The 15,957-nt window shown below is 53.5% G+C and overlaps 1 protein-coding gene across 1 annotated transcript; it reads left to right on the top strand.

Annotated features, from left to right (window-relative positions):
* The first annotated feature begins 426 nt into the window (after positions 1-426).
* On the top strand, positions 427-6,643 carry KLHDC8A (kelch domain containing 8A). The gene is made up of 6 exons (XM_069459432.1): positions 427-663; positions 1,011-1,587; positions 3,298-3,462; positions 3,691-3,906; positions 4,556-4,657; positions 5,588-6,643. Exons 2-6 carry the CDS (start codon positions 1,212-1,214, stop codon positions 5,779-5,781), a joined length of 1,053 nt encoding a protein of 350 aa, XP_069315533.1. The 5' UTR covers positions 427-663; positions 1,011-1,211; the 3' UTR covers positions 5,782-6,643.
* Positions 6,644-15,957: the final 9,314 nt, after the last annotated feature.

Consider the following 15,957-nt stretch of genomic DNA (forward strand, 5'->3'; position numbering starts at 1 on the left):
GGAGGGAGGGAAAGGGAGGGTGACATGTGAGTTATGCATACGTGTAGGTCGGTGTATACGTTATATTTGGATGTACCTGTGTCAGGTCTGCGTGTGTCACACCCACGTAACTTGTTTCCATGAGGTTAAACCATATGATAACACCTCCCCCAAAGCGAAGCTATTGAGCCAGCCTGTCACGAACTGGGTCTGTGTACTGTAGATAAACTGGGTAATTGGTCTCTCCGCCTCCTCCTCCAAAACAAACACAAAAGCCCGCCCCCACAGCGGAGGGAGTCTGGCCCTGTCATCTGGGTACTTTCCTGTAGTGACCCGCTTTCCTTGACCCTGTAGACAAGGTGAGCTGCTCCCTCCCCCGCGGGGCGGGCGCTGCCCGGGCTTATGTAAAGAGGTCACGGTCCGCTCTGCCGCGGGGCGCACGCGGGATCCCGCACAGGTGCGGGGGGTGTGGAGCAGGCTCGCCGGCCTCCTCCCCGGCGCGCGGCTCCGCTCCCCCTCCTGCTGCTCACTTATTCTCCTCATCTGCATGTGTGACAGCGGCGTGCGGACTGGGGTAGGACAGAGCGGCCTCTCCCCTGCTCCCCGCGCCGCCGGGCGGGGGCTCCGGGCTCCCCGGTAATGCGTCGCCTGCGCCTCGCCGCCGCGCGCCTCCGGCCTCGCAGTGTAAGTGGCGCGGGGGCGTGGGCGCCCAGATTGCGGGGAGGGGGCGTGGGGGGAAGGGAGGCGTCGACGCCGAAAGATGTTAACTCCTTCCTTCCCCCGAGAGGCAGCCTGGAGCCCCGAACCCCGAAAGCCCCCGCCTCCTCGCGCTCGGGCGGTTTCCGAGCGGCGGGCGGGGCGGGGGCTGGGGACAAAGCGGTGCTGGGCGTGGTGCCGCCGCAGGGTGGCGCCCTCCGCCTCCCGGTCTTCCCTTTAAAGTTGGCGAGGGGCTGCGGAACCCGCCCGTGCGCCCGCCCGCGGCGAGGGCGCGTGGCCCCCGCTGCCCTTGACTCGCCCGGTTCCTCCTGCAGGGCCAGGCGCGGACGCCGCCGGACCGCTGGGACTGGAGGGACGGTGAAGCGCCGGCCGGCGTCGGGCGGGAGCCTGCGCTCGGGAACGAGATGGAGGCGGCGAGAGGGGACGCGGGAGCGGGCAGCGAGTAGCCGGCGGACCCCCGGCTCGCACCTCCCCTGGCGCCCGGGCGCGCGGCGGGCGGGGTCCCCGGGGCTGCCATGGAGGTGCCTAACGTCAAGGACTTCCAGTGGAAGCGCCTCGCACCACTGCCCAGCCGCCGGGTCTACTGCTCCCTGCTGGAGACCGGGGGACAGGTCTATGCCATCGGGGGATGTGACGACAACGGCGTCCCCATGGACTGCTTTGAGGTCTACTCCCCCGAGGCTGACCAATGGACGGCCCTGCCTCCCCTGCCCACAGCCCGGGCCGGGGTGGCCGTCACTGCCCTGGGGAAGCGGATCATGGTGGTCGGGGGTGTGGGCACCAATCAGCTGCCCCTGAAGGTCGTGGAGATGTACAACATCGATGAGGGCAAGTGGAAGAAGAGGAGCGTACTACGAGAGGCCGCCATGGGCATTTCGGTCACGGCCAAAGGCAAGTGGGGCCAGGGCTGAGGGTGGGCAGAGAGGCCAGAAGTGTGGGCAGTGAAGTTTAATGCAGTATCTCTGCAGACCCCTGCGTTCAGCAATGCGACTGCACCTCCCAACGCCACCCCCCAGCCCCTGAAACCTGCTTTGCAGATGCCACCAACTCGACACCTATTTGAGGTCCTGCGGATGTTCACTTTATCCTTGTACCATCGTCAGGCCCCACTGGGAGGGCTTTGGGACCTGATTCTAGGACCTTCTTCCCACCTTCAACCTCCTCTGCCTCCCAATCTGGGAGATGCCAAGGGAGACCAGAATGTTCCCGAGGGTTGTGTTCCTGCAGCACCTTGCCCAGGTCCCCTAAGTCAGGGCATACGTGTGCTGACTGCATGGTTTCAGGATTTTTCATTTTACTTTCTCAAAACCCCTCATTTCATTCTTTTCGGGCCTAGTACAGCGCAGAGGGGGCTCCAAAAGCTCGTTTGCTAAAACACAAAGGGCTACTGGGAAATGGTGCAATGGAGTCAGGAGAGCCCAAGTTCAGACACACTTGACTGGGCAGCAAGGCTTGCAGTGGGGTGTGACCTTCCCTTTGTCTCCTGTCTTTCCCTCCCTCTTCTGCTAAACCATCCTAGCTGCCTGTCGGGTCTACTACAGATCAGGAACCAGTATTTCTTGAGCATCTGCTCTGTCCCTGGCACAATGCCGGGCCCCAGGGAGACTGGAAGGAGCCCAAGTCTGACCAATGAAGGTGACCAGAGAGAAATTCTAGTGCAGAATGCCCCTGGGGCAGGGTGGCCAGTGGGGCTTCCCTGACCTCCCAGTAAGAAGGATGGAGGGCCTGGAGGGCCATGAAAAGAGTACCTCTTCCTCCCCAGGTCTCACTTAATGGTGTGAAAGATTAAGAGCTAACATTTATTGAGTCCTTACCATTGGTGCTTTGTATCTATTAATCCCTTTGATCCTCACAACCTGGCCAATGAGGTAAGCGCTATTATTGTTCTCATTTTAGAGAAAAGCAGGGTGAGGCCCAGAGAGGTTGAATCACTGGTCCAAGGTTACAAAGCTAGTAAGTGATGATCAGGTCTGTGCTCTTAACTATGGCATTGAATGGATTTAACAGTTAGTTTAAGGAGCATTTATGCGCCTATGTGCCAGCTTCTGGGGCTACAGATTAACAAACTCTCAAGAGCCTACAATCTGCTGGAAGAAACAGACAAAGAATACTCAGTAACGTGTGGCAAGTAGGATAACGGAGCTGCCATCACTCAGGAGGCACGGAGCAGGTACTCTTGGCCCAGTCTTGCGGTTCAGGGACACTGAGATGAATCTGAAAGAATGAGTAAGAATTGGGCACAGAGTAGTAGTGTGGAGTAGGTAGGAGGACTGATTCCCAGGAGGAGGTGTTTCAGGTAACACGGGGATGGAAGGTGTAGAGTGAGTTCCTTGTGAGTTCATTAGTGTTTTGGACCTAGCTGAGGGCTGGGCACCAGGAAGGCTAAGGCGTGCAGTCCTGCCGTGGCTTCATGAAGACCCAGGCTCAGCCATGGCAGGGACTTTGAACAGTGCCATCAACCACAATGACATAGATATGGCTCGCTCAGGCAGAGCAGCAGTTGGGAACTTGGCGTGGCCATGGCAGGGGATGGGTGTTGTGAGCATCTCATGGTGCCTGTGAGCTAAGCCAGGGGTGTGTGTGTGTCGTCTTTCTTTTTAGATTACCGAGTATACGCAGCGGGTGGGATGGGCCTGGACCTCCGTCCACACAACCACCTCCAACACTATGATATGCTCAAGGACATGTGGGTGTCATTGGCACCCATGCCCACCCCGAGATATGCTGCCACCTCCTTCCTCCGAGGCTCCAAGATCTATGTGCTGGGTAAGGATGGGTTACCTGTTCCACATCTATCCTCCTTCCCTCCCTTGGATCGGGTCCCGTGGGAAGCAGTGCCTGTGTGCTGAGCATCTCCCTGGCACTGGGGGACAATCACACTGCCCCACCCACGGGAGCTTCCTGTATGATTGGGTAACAGTCAGAAGGGGAAACCCAGTACCTATCTTTAGGGACTCCCCTTCTGCCCAACCTCCACCCTGCTCCGGCCCCCAGGGGGACGACAGTCCAAGTACGCGGTCAATGCCTTCGAGGTCTTTGACATCGAGACCCGCTCCTGGACCAAGTTCCCCAACATTCCCTGTAAGCGGGCCTTCTCCAGCTTCGTGTCCCTGGACAACCGCCTGTACAGCCTAGGAGGCCTGCGGCAGGGTCGGCTCTACCGGCAGCCCAAGTTCCTGCGGACGATGGACGTGTTTGACATGGAACAGGGTGAGCTGGTCACCAGCCCCTGGCCCTGCTCTCTCAGGGGTCCCCCATGGAAGCACTGGCTACCTGTCTTCCTTCTGGCTGGCTCCCCTCACCTTACCCACATGCCAACCCTCTTCCCAGGGCCGCTCGCCCAGCTGGGCACACTTCTTAGAAGTCTGAACACGCCTTTCCACTCAGGAATACTCTTGGGATCAAATCCTGTCATCTGTACAGGGCTCCCTTTGCTTGGCTGGTTGTTTTTTAGCAAAGCCTTTTCTACCTGTTGTGTCTTTTCTTACAATATCCAGGCAGGACCAGGTCAGGGAGGGATTTTTCCCACTTTCTACTGATGGACAGACAGAACGATCCTGACTCCTACCCTCACTGTCCCTATCAGCCTCCTCTCCGGCTTAGAGCCTGTGAGAACATAGGTATAACAAGCTGGTTCATTGTAGGGCATTATGGTTCCTTAGACTGCAGCAAGCATGGGAGAGGTGGCGGCCGCAGAGAATTTCAACAGCAGGAGGAGCTGTTTACTGCCTGAGCACAAACGTTAAATGGAGTGGAGACACAGCCCAGAGTGACAGCTATTTGGGACTCAATCTGCATTTGGTGGGGGTGGCCAGAATCTAATTCTCTCTATACCCTACCATTTATTCGTGGCCCCTAGGGGGATGGCTGAAGATGGAACGCTCATTCTTCCTCAAGAAACGGCGGGCAGACTTTGTGGCCGGCTCTCTGGGTGGACGAGTGATAGTAGCCGGGGGACTTGGTAAGGTTGGAGCTTCCAGGCTGGAATGTATTGTAGTCCTGGCGCTTGGTGGTTTGTTGGCACTTTGCATGTGCGGGAGAGGGTGGTGGCTTCTTTCACATCACCTGCCTACCGCTTTATTCCAAAGAATTCAAAATGCTCCCTACCAGCATGGACATTACCTATCCATATATGGGCCACAGACATGGCCTTTCTGGCCTCCTACACAGGGAAACTGAGGCCCAGAGAGAATAAGGGGCATACCAATAACCATGTAGCACAGGCTTGCTGAGCACAGATCCCTGGGGCCCTATCTGGGAGGGACTTGAGACAAATTGTGGAGGAGATTAGCCTTGGTCCTCCTTCTCTGACCCATCTCTTCTTGGATACCCAGCTCTATCATGGAACAGGAAAGCAATCTGATTAAATAAGTTCTAATGAATCTGGGATTTGATATATTACCACCCCTCCAGAGATTGTTGGTATCTTGCAGGAAGGACTCTAAGGGCGAAAAGTCCAACAGCATCAGGGAAGACAGGCCCAGACAGCAGGGCTCCCAGGCACCCCACATTTACTTAGTGTGGACAAACTCCCACTTTACTCGTGCATGAAAGGACTATGTGAGCTAGACCATGTGGGTAGCTTTTTCAGGAAAAGGCAGGAGGGCAGTGGTACTGCTCTAGAACTCCTGGTAAAAGCAAGGGGTGGGGAAAGAAAGCTTACTTGTAAGGAGTTGAAAAGACAGGAAGAAGGTAGAAAGGGCAAAGTGGCTAATTGACAAAAGCCTCTGGCCCAGCTCAGGGAAGAGGGAGTGATCCTGTAGCCAAGCAAGCTGCGGCTGCTTAGCTTCTGCCTGTGGGCTCCCAAGGGAGGGAGGGGGTGGGGGTAACTGTGGAGCATGGATGGGTGGTTGGACTCCTTCGTAAGGTCCGATTCCTTTGGCACTGTCAGGGAACCAACCCACTGTCCTGGAGACGGCAGAAGCATTCCACCCGGGGAAGAACAAATGGGAGACCCTCCCCGCCATGCTCACGCCCCGCTGCGCCTGCTCCAGCATCATCATCAAGAACTGCCTCCTGGCCGTGGGGGGTGTCAACCAGGGCCTGAGCGACGCGGTGGAAGCCCTGTGTGTCTCGGACTCCTAGCTGTCCCTGGCCTAGCACCTTTGCCCTGGACCATATCACTCTACTGCTGACATGAGGAATGACATTGTCGAAACAGTCTGGGCTACTTCCCAGGGTGCCGGCTCCTGTTAGCAGCCAGTGGGTTCTGGCCCCTGGGGCTCCAAGTCACCTCTCTCCATCTCTAAACCCTGTGCATCCCAGAAAACTGTAAGAAGTGCACGTGGCTCCACCAGCCCCAGGTTGTGGCTGAGCTGACCCCTGGGGAGAGTCCCCACTTACTGCACAGGCACAGAAAGGCACAGGACTCTCTCCTGCCTCTCTCCCCTGTGAGTTCCACCCCACCCCACCCCCATCTCCAGGAGGCAGGTAGCGCAGTTCTGGCCCAGAGGATAAGGTGTTTTGCTGTCCTTTCCCCAGCTCGGAACTTGTCTGAGGGTCTCTTTGGATGAAAAATGGGGAAGGATTGGTGGGGGATCCCACACCCCTTTCGTCTCCCTTGGTCTACATCCCTTTCCCATTTGGTAGTCAACTATGGGCCCACCCTGGACCTCATGTACTCAGCAAGAATTGGACTTGAAGCTAGAGGCAGCTGCGTTGGAAGGGAAGTCGGGCTCACGTGGATGGACAGGACAGCAGCCTTGGCAGGAACGACCCCCTTCCTCTTGGGGTCTTTGCTGGACGTGTGACAATGGGGAGGGAGCAGACTTCCAGCCCTGGGTCTGCTCACCATATCTCTCTCCGTTCCATTCCGCCTTCTGTCATGCCCTACCCACCAGAGGCCTGGCCCTTTTATCACGGAAGGTCCCCAGAGTGTTTCTGCGTGAAACCTTCTCATTTACACTGTGGCATCAAAATCCACACAAGATGGATTCATTGCACTCTGGTCAATAGCAGCAGCACAATGATTAAAATCTATATTCCTATCTTCTCTGGCACCTGGTTTGGGGGGTGGGATGGAAGGGTATCTCGATGGCTAGAGGGGACAATGAAAGGATCCCTCCTGCATTCTCAGGCTAAACAGGACCCCCAGTGGCCACCTATTGTCTGTTTCCTCTGAAGAGTTCCACCTTCCCACAACCACCACGAGCTGCCCCACTCCCAGGAAAACAGCATATGTTCCTTCTCTTGCAGTGAGACTCCATGTACATGCTAGTCTTCATTCAGAATTCTCATATCCAGCCTCATTCAGCTGAAGCTCATTTTTGTCTCATCCAAAGTGGGAAGGGAATTGCTCACTGGTTTAAAAAAAAAAAACAACAGCTTAAAGAATGTGCCTCCTTTTAGCTGGTACAGCCCCTCTTGCTGATCCCTGGTTATTTTTAAAAGCTGTGCCAGCACCGGGGATGTGAAGGTGATTAAAACACCTGCCCCGAAAGGTTGTGGAGGAGTCAGCTAACACTCCTCATGTGACAGTATAATCATTGCTCACAGAGGCAGCAGCAGAGCAGGGTCACCTGTCTGGATCTGCGGGGTCAAGGGAGCCTCCTGGCGGTTGGGAGGGGTGACGCCTTCAGCTGGATCTTCAAGGATAAATGGAACCTGGGCCTTTAAGGGATTGGGATTTTTTTTTTTTTTTCTTTTTTTTCTCCCTTTCTCTGGGTACCTGGACTCTTTCCTGACTTGGGTCCCAGAAGGGCACTGCCACCTGCTGGCCTGTCATTTCCTTCCCACTCTGGCTGGGAGGCCTCTTGTGGCCGCTGGTGCCCCCTGGTGAGCAGACTGCGGAGCGGCCTTCCTATTGCGTCTGGATCCCGTTTCAGTTTTGCTCTTGCAGTAGCCTTCAGAAAAGGGGCTGGAGGAGCTGCAGAGACTGGGAAGGACATGGAACCACACGTCAGGGGAAGCTGTTTCAAAGGCCAGCCCTGGTACCACGTGCCCAATGCCCTACCCAAGAAAGGTGTTTACAAATGGGTGCCTCCACCCCTTCCAAGAGGAAGCCAAGCCTTATGGGGTGGCAGAGGTTGGGGGGGGCGTGTTTTCTAAGTGCAGAAAATGGCCCCATATGTGTGGATGGGGCTGAGGCATTTTATTTTATTTTTTATTTTTTTGTAGAGACAGGGTCTTGCTATGTTGCCCACACTGGTCTCGAACTTCTGGCCTCAAGCCATCCTCCTACTTCAGCCTCCCAAAGTGCTCTGATTATGGGCGTGACTAGGACTGGGGCATTTTTAAATGGCTGGAACTTTATACCAAGTGTCGGCAGCAGGGAGGCCTTTGGGAAGTGGTGTGAAAAGGGAGTGAAGGCAAGTTGGAGCCTGTGCAAACCTGGAATGGGGGGCTGGGATGCCTCCAGAGGAGGGGCCTGGGCAGGTCTACAAAAGTGCGATGCGGTGGTTCTGGCTGTGCCTGTCAGACCTCGGCCCTGTCTACCCACAGTGCAGTGAGTAACAGAGGAGGGAGAGACGATCCCTGGGGGGACGGCGAGGGCCAGCTGGCTGCACTAGCAAAATGACTTTAGTGTCCTGTGTTGACTTCACATAGAGTTTGCATTCTCACCCATGGTACGATCCTCTTTATTTCAGTGGTTTAAACTACGGGCTGTTTCCCAAATATCCCAGTTCATTTGAACTCCCCAGGCAGGTGTAGACCTGGCTCAAAGAACCCCCAGAGGCCCTGTTTCTGACTCCATGAAGCAGAGCACCAAGAACCCACCACCCACAACCCCGTGACTCAGAGGGCAAGGCGCCCCTCTTTCCAGGAGGAGCTCTTTGCAGACCCTGTGCAGCTGCTGTTTCACACCAGATGAGCTTCCTGCAACTCCTCCCAGCACACCCTGGGCACTGCCCATCCCCCACACTCTCATACCTCACACTCGCACACCTTACCCTTTTGCACATTCATGTACACAGCCCCACACCATTCTACACACCTGTTCATGCACATATTTTTGGTCTTGGACTCACACACACACTCACATTCTCAGATGCACACTCAGAGCAGGTGCCCAGACTCAGAATCCTTTTAAATTGGGCGGTGAGTTGCTGTAACGTTACTCAGGCCTCGCCAGGGCAGGATCCTCTGTTGCTTTGGGCTGTTCGCACCGCAGCTTCCTCTCTCCAGAACCCCTTGCCCCAGTTTGCCATGTGGCTAGAGGGATCTTTTGATCCGTCATAATGACTGAAATCCATCTTTTTTTTTTTTTTTTTTTTTGAGACAGAGTGTCGCTTTTTTGCCCTGGCTAGAGTGAGTGCCGTGGCGTCAGCCTAGCTCACAACAACCTCCAACTCCTGGGCTCAAGCACTCCTACTGCCTCAGCCTCCCGAGTAGCGGGGACTACAGGCATGTGCCACCATGCCCGGCTAATTTTTTTCTATATATATTTTAGTTGGCCAGATAACTTCTTTCTATTTTTTTTTTTTTAGTAGAGACGAGGTCTCGCTCTTGCTCAGGCTGGTCTCGAACTCCTGACCTCGAGCGATCCACCTGCCTTGGCCTCCCAGAGTGCTAGGATTACAGGCGTGAGCCACCGCGCCCGGCCTGAAATCCATCTGTTTTACAGGTGAGGAAGCTGAGACCCAAAGGAGTCCCATGACTTCCACAAGAGCTCCTGATCTCTGTAAAGGGGGTCACCTGGTCTTCGTCACTTACCTTCACAAGCTCAGCACCTAGTGTGCCTGGCACAGAGCCAGCACTTGAGGCTCAGTAGCCCCCTAACTCCAGTTCCCCGCCCCCAGGCTCTCCTGCAGCCCATGCTCCACTTGGCTGCTCAGTTCCCCGTGCCTTTCCAGAAATCCTTCTTGTCTACAGATTTGCCTGCGTTCTCATGGAGCTTAAAAACCCTCCCTCGAAGGACCTTCACAAAGTCCCACTCTTTCAGCCTCCACTCTTACCTCTGTCCAGTGCTCCCTGAGTTGCATAAAAGTCAGAAATCAAAGAGCCCAAAGACAGCACCAGTCTTGAGAGGAATCTTTATAATGCCCCTTTCCCTCCAGGCTCCTCTGTGGCTGCGGCTGACACAAGGAGTCAGACCCAGGAAATAAGCAGTATCCCAAATCCCCTGCTTAGGAACCGGGCTCCCTTTCCCCTTTGCTGGGGGCTCTACCAGGAGTGATAGGTCAGAATTAGGCTTTTTATGAGCTGTGGGTGACAGCCAGCTGAATAATCCAGGCTCGTAATAACAGTTCCCTGGTACCAGATTGTGCTCGTGTCATTCAGGGCCAAGAGAAATGCTGGCTCTGTCTTCCCTTACCAAGGGCCGGGAGCTGGTGACCCAGTGAAAGAATGTGCTTTGCTTGGGGTTTACATTCCAGGATCAGCCTGGGAGGCCAAGGGCTCATGTTGCCAGCAAGAGCCAGGCACGGGGCAGGGAGGTGGCGCTGGACAGACCTTCCTCCCACCTCCCTCCTGGGCACAGACTCCCATACACTGTCTGGTCATTCCTGTCTGGTCATTCCTGGGCCTCCCTGAGTACAGGCAGGGCCAGGAGGGAGAAGACACTCACCCCTTCCACGGAGCAGCATTTAAATGACGTGAAGTGACCTTGAAGGGCCACAGTACCCACTGCCATAAACCCCAACCTGCTGGGGAGTCTTTAACCATCTACAAAGAACCTCCAAGTTCAGGGTCTCCTTTGACCAATTAGGAACTGAGGCCTAGGAGAACTGAGTCACCTGCCCAGGGCACGTGGCCAGCACACTACAGAGCTGGGCGTAGCACTCCATTCTCTGACTTCCATTCTAAAGCTCATTATACCTCCTGCCTCATCCATATTGAAGCCTCTGTACCCTGAGATCTAACCCAAGGCCTCAACTTCACAAGGTCAGTAAAGAATCAATAAAAGGATGGATGTGAAAGTGTTCACACCTGTAAAGGTGGGAGGTTGTTTTTATTTACTCATCTCAGTCCAGCAAGGATCTCAGGGGACCGACACAATGACACAACAGGGTTAGTTAGCAGTACTTGGAGACTCTGGGGGCCCCGGGGAGGAATCCCCTAAAAACTTTTATCCCAGTTGTAAGCATAGCTTCCCCCTTCTCGCACCCCAACACATTTCCCAACCCCACAGCAATGGTAGTTACACAACCTCAGAGATCCAGAAAAGGACATGACAGCGAGGGACAGAAAAAGAGGAAGATCTCTCTGTCTTGCCATTGACAATGAGGTACGGAGACCCTTTCCAAAAAGACTAGAAGCTCTAAACTTTCAGTCTATACAAATACCCACCCAGTTCACCACCCAACTCACAGAACAACATTTTTCTGGCGTTAAAATCCAGTGGGGAGAGTAGTTAGAAGATCCTTCCTCCTCTCCCCCAGCCCTCCAGCCCTCCCCCAAAACAGAGCTCTAGCCTTGGGCAGTGTCAATGACCACTTTCTAGCTCTAAGCTTATCTTAACTGGCCTCTGTCCCAAATCAGATCAGCTGGAGCTCAGGGCGTCTGATAAGTCCCTTGCAGGTGCTCTTGGTTTCTGCCTAAATGGGGGAGGGCCCAGCAAAGCCTCAAGCAGACTAATAAGAAACCATCAGTCTGACAACTTCACATCTCATTTTGTCCCACAGCGAGCACAGGAAGTAGTCATGAGGTACATTTCAGATAAACAAACTATGACGTAGAGTCCCTGGGTCCACTTGGGGCTCTGGGCAAATCAGGAATCCTCTCTAAACTAAAGCGTGATGACTAAGAGTGCTGTTTCTGCAGCCAGATCACCTGGGGTTAAATCTGGCTCCACCACTTGCCAGCTTTGTGACCCTGTGTAGGTTACTTAATCTCTCTGTGTCTCAGTTCCCTCCTCTGTGCAATGGGGACAATCATATGCTAGTACCTGTTTCATAGAGCTGTAGGGAGGATTGAATTTATTAATACAGATAATCTGAGCAATAGTGGCTGGTGCAAAGTGTGTTAGCTGCATAACAGAATAATTCTTGTACATAGAGTGGCAGAGAGATGGGATATCATCACAGTGGCAGAGCAGAGCCCAGAACCCAGGTTGCCAGACTCCTCAGCCCTAATCATCATGCCAGCCTGGGGGTGAGAAAGGGAATCAGTTACCATATGGGAAAAAGAAGGCGAATGACTGAGATTTCTTTCAGTAATTTGTCCCTGCTTAGCTATTGCAGAGAAGTTACAGCAGATTTGAAACGAAATTCAGAGTTGGTTTATCCAAATCCCTTTTTTATAGATAAGGAACCACCCCCAAAAGAGAAAGTCCATGGCCATAGCCACAGTGTGGGTTGGTGGTACAAGTGGAGCTGGAACCCAGGACTCCTGACTCCTGTCTCTCAGCGTGTGCTCTCCCCACTGCTCGGGCAGGAGACAGGGCAAGCAAGCTCTCTGGCCTGGGGACGAGAGCTAGCTCCTCCTTCAGCCACATCCCCTCCCAGGCCTAGCCTGTGAAGAACACTAAATTTCCCATTGTAATTGAGAGCTGGAGGACTATTTTCAGTGTTTGCAGCACAAAACTACCATCATACCTGTAATCCTAGAACTTCAGGAGGCCGAGGCAGGAGGATTGCTTGAGGCTAGGAGTTTGAGACCAGCCTGAGCAAGAGCAAGACCCTGTCTCTACCAGAAATAGAAAAAATTAGCCAGGCGTGATGGTGTGCACCTGTAGTCCCAGCTACTCATGAGGCTAAGGCCAGGGCATTGCTTAAGCCCAAGAGTTTTAGGTTGCAGTGAGCTATGATGATGCCACTGCACTCTAGCCCAGCGACAGAGCAAGACCCTGTCTCAAAAAAACAAAAAAAATTAGATTGTTAGAGGATCACTAGTTCTATTTTGTATTTCCAGCACCCATTCAGTCACCATAAGGCAACGCAATAGTCAGGGGAACAAGCGTGATGTTGCGCGGACAGGTTTGCCTCCCGGCTCTACTACTTCCCAGCTGGGTGATCTTGGATGTGACACTATATCTAAGAAGCTTAGAACCAGGGCTGGCTCAATAAATGTTAGATATTATTATACCTAGTGTAATAGCTCAGTCCATATTTGCTGAATTAATGGATGAATGAACAAATGAACGGCTCATTGGAGGAACACATCGCCTGCCTTGTGGTCACAGCTTTGGGCATCCATAAAACTTGCTAGGCTTAGTTTGGTCAGAAGAGGGCAGCTTTGAGCCAGGCATCCCAATTTACCAAAGACTAACAGGATTTACATCCCTGTCTTTGGATTTACACATCCCAGGCTTGGAGGGCCCGTTCTAACACGCAGATTCCTATCCAGGTAGTTCCACTCGCCCCTGAGAGGGGAAGGTTAACACCTTCAAGGCCATATTGTTCCCCATGGGGTAGGGGCGGTGACTGTGGACTGTAACTCATCCTCAGAGCCCTGAGGACAGGGAATATGATGGTCTCCCAGGGAATATGAGGTGTCAGGCTGGGAGGGAATAGTGAGTTAAGCCCCTTTCCCAGAGAAAAGAAGAGGTGCTCAGGTATCTGTACTAAGAAGATTCCCAGGGAGAAGATGCTCTAGGGCCCGGGAGGCCCCCTGTAGTGCATGAGTTACAGAGCATGCTCGCTCTCCTCCCCTCTCCCCAGCCCTACCACACATGCAGTACCTCCTTCCCTCACCCCCCCCCCGCCCCTACCCCATCCCCAAGGCCGTTCCTCACAGCTTATCCAAATCCCATCCACCCTTTAAGGCTCAACTATGAGGGCCCCCCTCAAGCCCCTGAGCCAGAATAAAGCCCATCCTTTCAGCCCCCACAGGCATTTTATACCTCTCTCGGGGGTCTTACCACTTTTCAACTTGGATTATGTGGTAAATCACGTATTGATTTCCCTCGATAAACTGTAAACTCCCCGAGAGTAGAGCGCTCATTCTCAGTCACTCCTCAAGACTCATCTTAGCTGCATCTGAGATCTGCCTTACCTGCTCCCACCCCACCCCACCCCCAAAGCACGGCCCTGGTGCCCCGGCCTGTGCTCCTGCCTGCACGCAGCAGGACACAACACAGCAGCTCCCACTCCGAGCTGCTTCCACACCCCTTTTGCTAGTCTGGACCCACCCAAGCCCCCACAGATGCACACACAGAGGTTGTGAGGTGCGTAAGGACAGGAACTGATGTTTTTCCCAATTGTTTTCCCAGTGCGGCATAGAGTAGACCCAACGAATGGTTTCTCCCACGAGCCCTTCAGACATGGATCAGCCAAGGGACATGGGGCTGGGGGAGGGGCGTAGACTTCCCCCTTCCAGGACTGGATAGTGGGGCAGGCAGGATAGAAAATGGCTTAGCTCACCCCAGACATCCAAGCACATCCACACATCCAAGCACATGACCCAGGAGTTCCCTGGGACCCGCTGGCGGCAGAGTCCCTGACTCACACAGGTTCCCTGTGAGGCTCTGTTGCTCTCCCACCAACCAGGTCTCTCGTCAAGGCATTTGAGAGTTGAGTTTCAGCAGGTCAGACCATTTGTGAGTCACATGCTGTTGTGGCTCTGTGCCTGTTTGTCTCTCTCTCCTGCCTGCCTGCTGTTGACACCTAAATGGAGATTGAGATTACAGTCAAAGGAAGCTGAGGTGGGGGTGAGAAAGGTCCAAGAGATTGCAGGTGATGTCACCCACTGCCATGGCCAGTTAGCTGGTAATGGCAGGAGATCTGTCGCATGTAGTGCTTTCCCTTTAGCCTTTGGATTCCATTTCTTTCATTCATAGGCATCTGCTGAGCACATTTTATGTGCTAGCAACACACTGCATGTTGGGGATACCTGGAAAAAATCATGGGAGTCTAGATTAAGCCTGAAAGGGAATCTTAGGCTCATCTGTATAATTCTTTCATCTTATGAAGAAATGTTGATTTGGCTGGCTAATTGCTACTTGTCCTTCACGTCTCCACTTGAAAAGCCCTGCCTTCAGGAAGCTGACCCTGACCGGCATCCTCCCATCTAGGTAGGGGCTCTCTCCTGTTATACATCCCAAGGGCATTCTGTTCTTCCTCCATCCTGGACCCTTCTCCCTCTGTACAGGATTTGCTTGTTTCTCACTAGACTGAGAATATTCCAAAGGCAGAGATCTTGTCACCATTATGTCCCCTGGCCCAGCACCTAGTGGGCACCAGTATTTGTAGAGTGAATGAAGTAATCAACAGAAGGCCACAGAACTGGTTAGTGTCAGAGTCAGGACTAGAACTCAAGTCTCCGAACACTCAGCCCTGTGCTTGCCCTATGTTACCCAGGCTTCCTTTTGAGAATCCTCATCCATCTGGTTGGCCCCCAGCAGCGGGTGCAGATCTCAGTAGGGAAAGGAAACAGCAGGTCAGGGGAACTGTCTCCTGGGCCTCATCCTATTTTCACAGATAACCCAAAGCAAAAGCAGAGGCTGGTAGAGGAAAGGATGCCAAACCAGCTTCTCTCTCCTATGGCCCCCCAGATGTGGGGGAGAGGAGTTGGTTTCCTGTCTAAGGTGGATTTTCTCGAGCCACAAAGGAGGTGAAGGGCTCCACGGAGGGATGGTAACATCCACAACTCACTCTAGAAAAGATCAAAGGATCCGTGGAAGTGGAAGTAGGAAAAGAGGTAGACACTAAATACAAAATCTCCCTAGGGATCTAGTCGTTTTTGATCCTCAGCATGCCTGAATACACAGCTGGAGGTACCATCCTCCTGGGGGCCTGAAGGGAAGGCTGTCTGCCCAGCACAGCTGGAATCCAGTCAGGGCCATAGGTCTGCTTGCAGGAGGGCTGCCCTCAGGGAAGGGGATCAAGGTGTCCTCTATTCTCCTCCCCACAGATCAGGGTCTGAATCCCAGTTCTGCCACTTTCTCACCAGTTGTGTGGCCTTGGGCAGAATAATACTCATTTCTCGGGATTAGGTTATCAAGACAGCTGAAAGAGGAACTGTGCCTTTCTTCCCATGTAGAGCAAGGAAGAAAACCTATGGACATTCTCATTTCACTCTAAATGGGCGCTCAGAACAGAGATTCTGGACCTAGCGCTCCAGGCCTCAAAAACCAAGCCACACATCGTGACCTACCACCAGCCCTCCTGGCTCCAAAATCAGGGACAAGAACACTTTGGGTGGGACATCTATTTACAGATTTAGGGATACAAGTTAAATAGTAGGAGTGTAATATATTTTTTATTGAATACATATTTCCCTTTTGGCTCTCTCCAGCTCCTGCCAACACTTCATAAATTCCACCACATCTGAGGGATCCACTCAACCCCAGATGCCCTCTCTGATGAAGAGGTGAACCTTTCCAGGACCAATAGATTCCAGGATCCAATTAAGGTTGATCTAACTGAAAACGATCGAACTCAG

This window comes from Eulemur rufifrons, chromosome 27 (assembly GCF_041146395.1).
Source record: "Eulemur rufifrons isolate Redbay chromosome 27, OSU_ERuf_1, whole genome shotgun sequence".
In the NCBI taxonomy this organism is placed as follows: Eukaryota; Metazoa; Chordata; class Mammalia; order Primates; family Lemuridae; genus Eulemur; species Eulemur rufifrons.

Excerpts from the sequence above, each read along its gene's own strand:
- KLHDC8A (XM_069459432.1), top strand. The coding sequence starts at position 1,212 with ATGGAGGTGCCTAACGTCAAGGACTTCCAGTGGAAGCGCCTCGCACCA. Across the intron at positions 1,588-3,297 it reads CATTTCGGTCACGGCCAAAG|ATTACCGAGTATACGCAGCG; the intron begins GCAAGTGGGGCC and ends CTTTCTTTTTAG. Across the intron at positions 3,463-3,690 it reads CTCCAAGATCTATGTGCTGG|GGGGACGACAGTCCAAGTAC; the intron begins GTAAGGATGGGT and ends TCCGGCCCCCAG.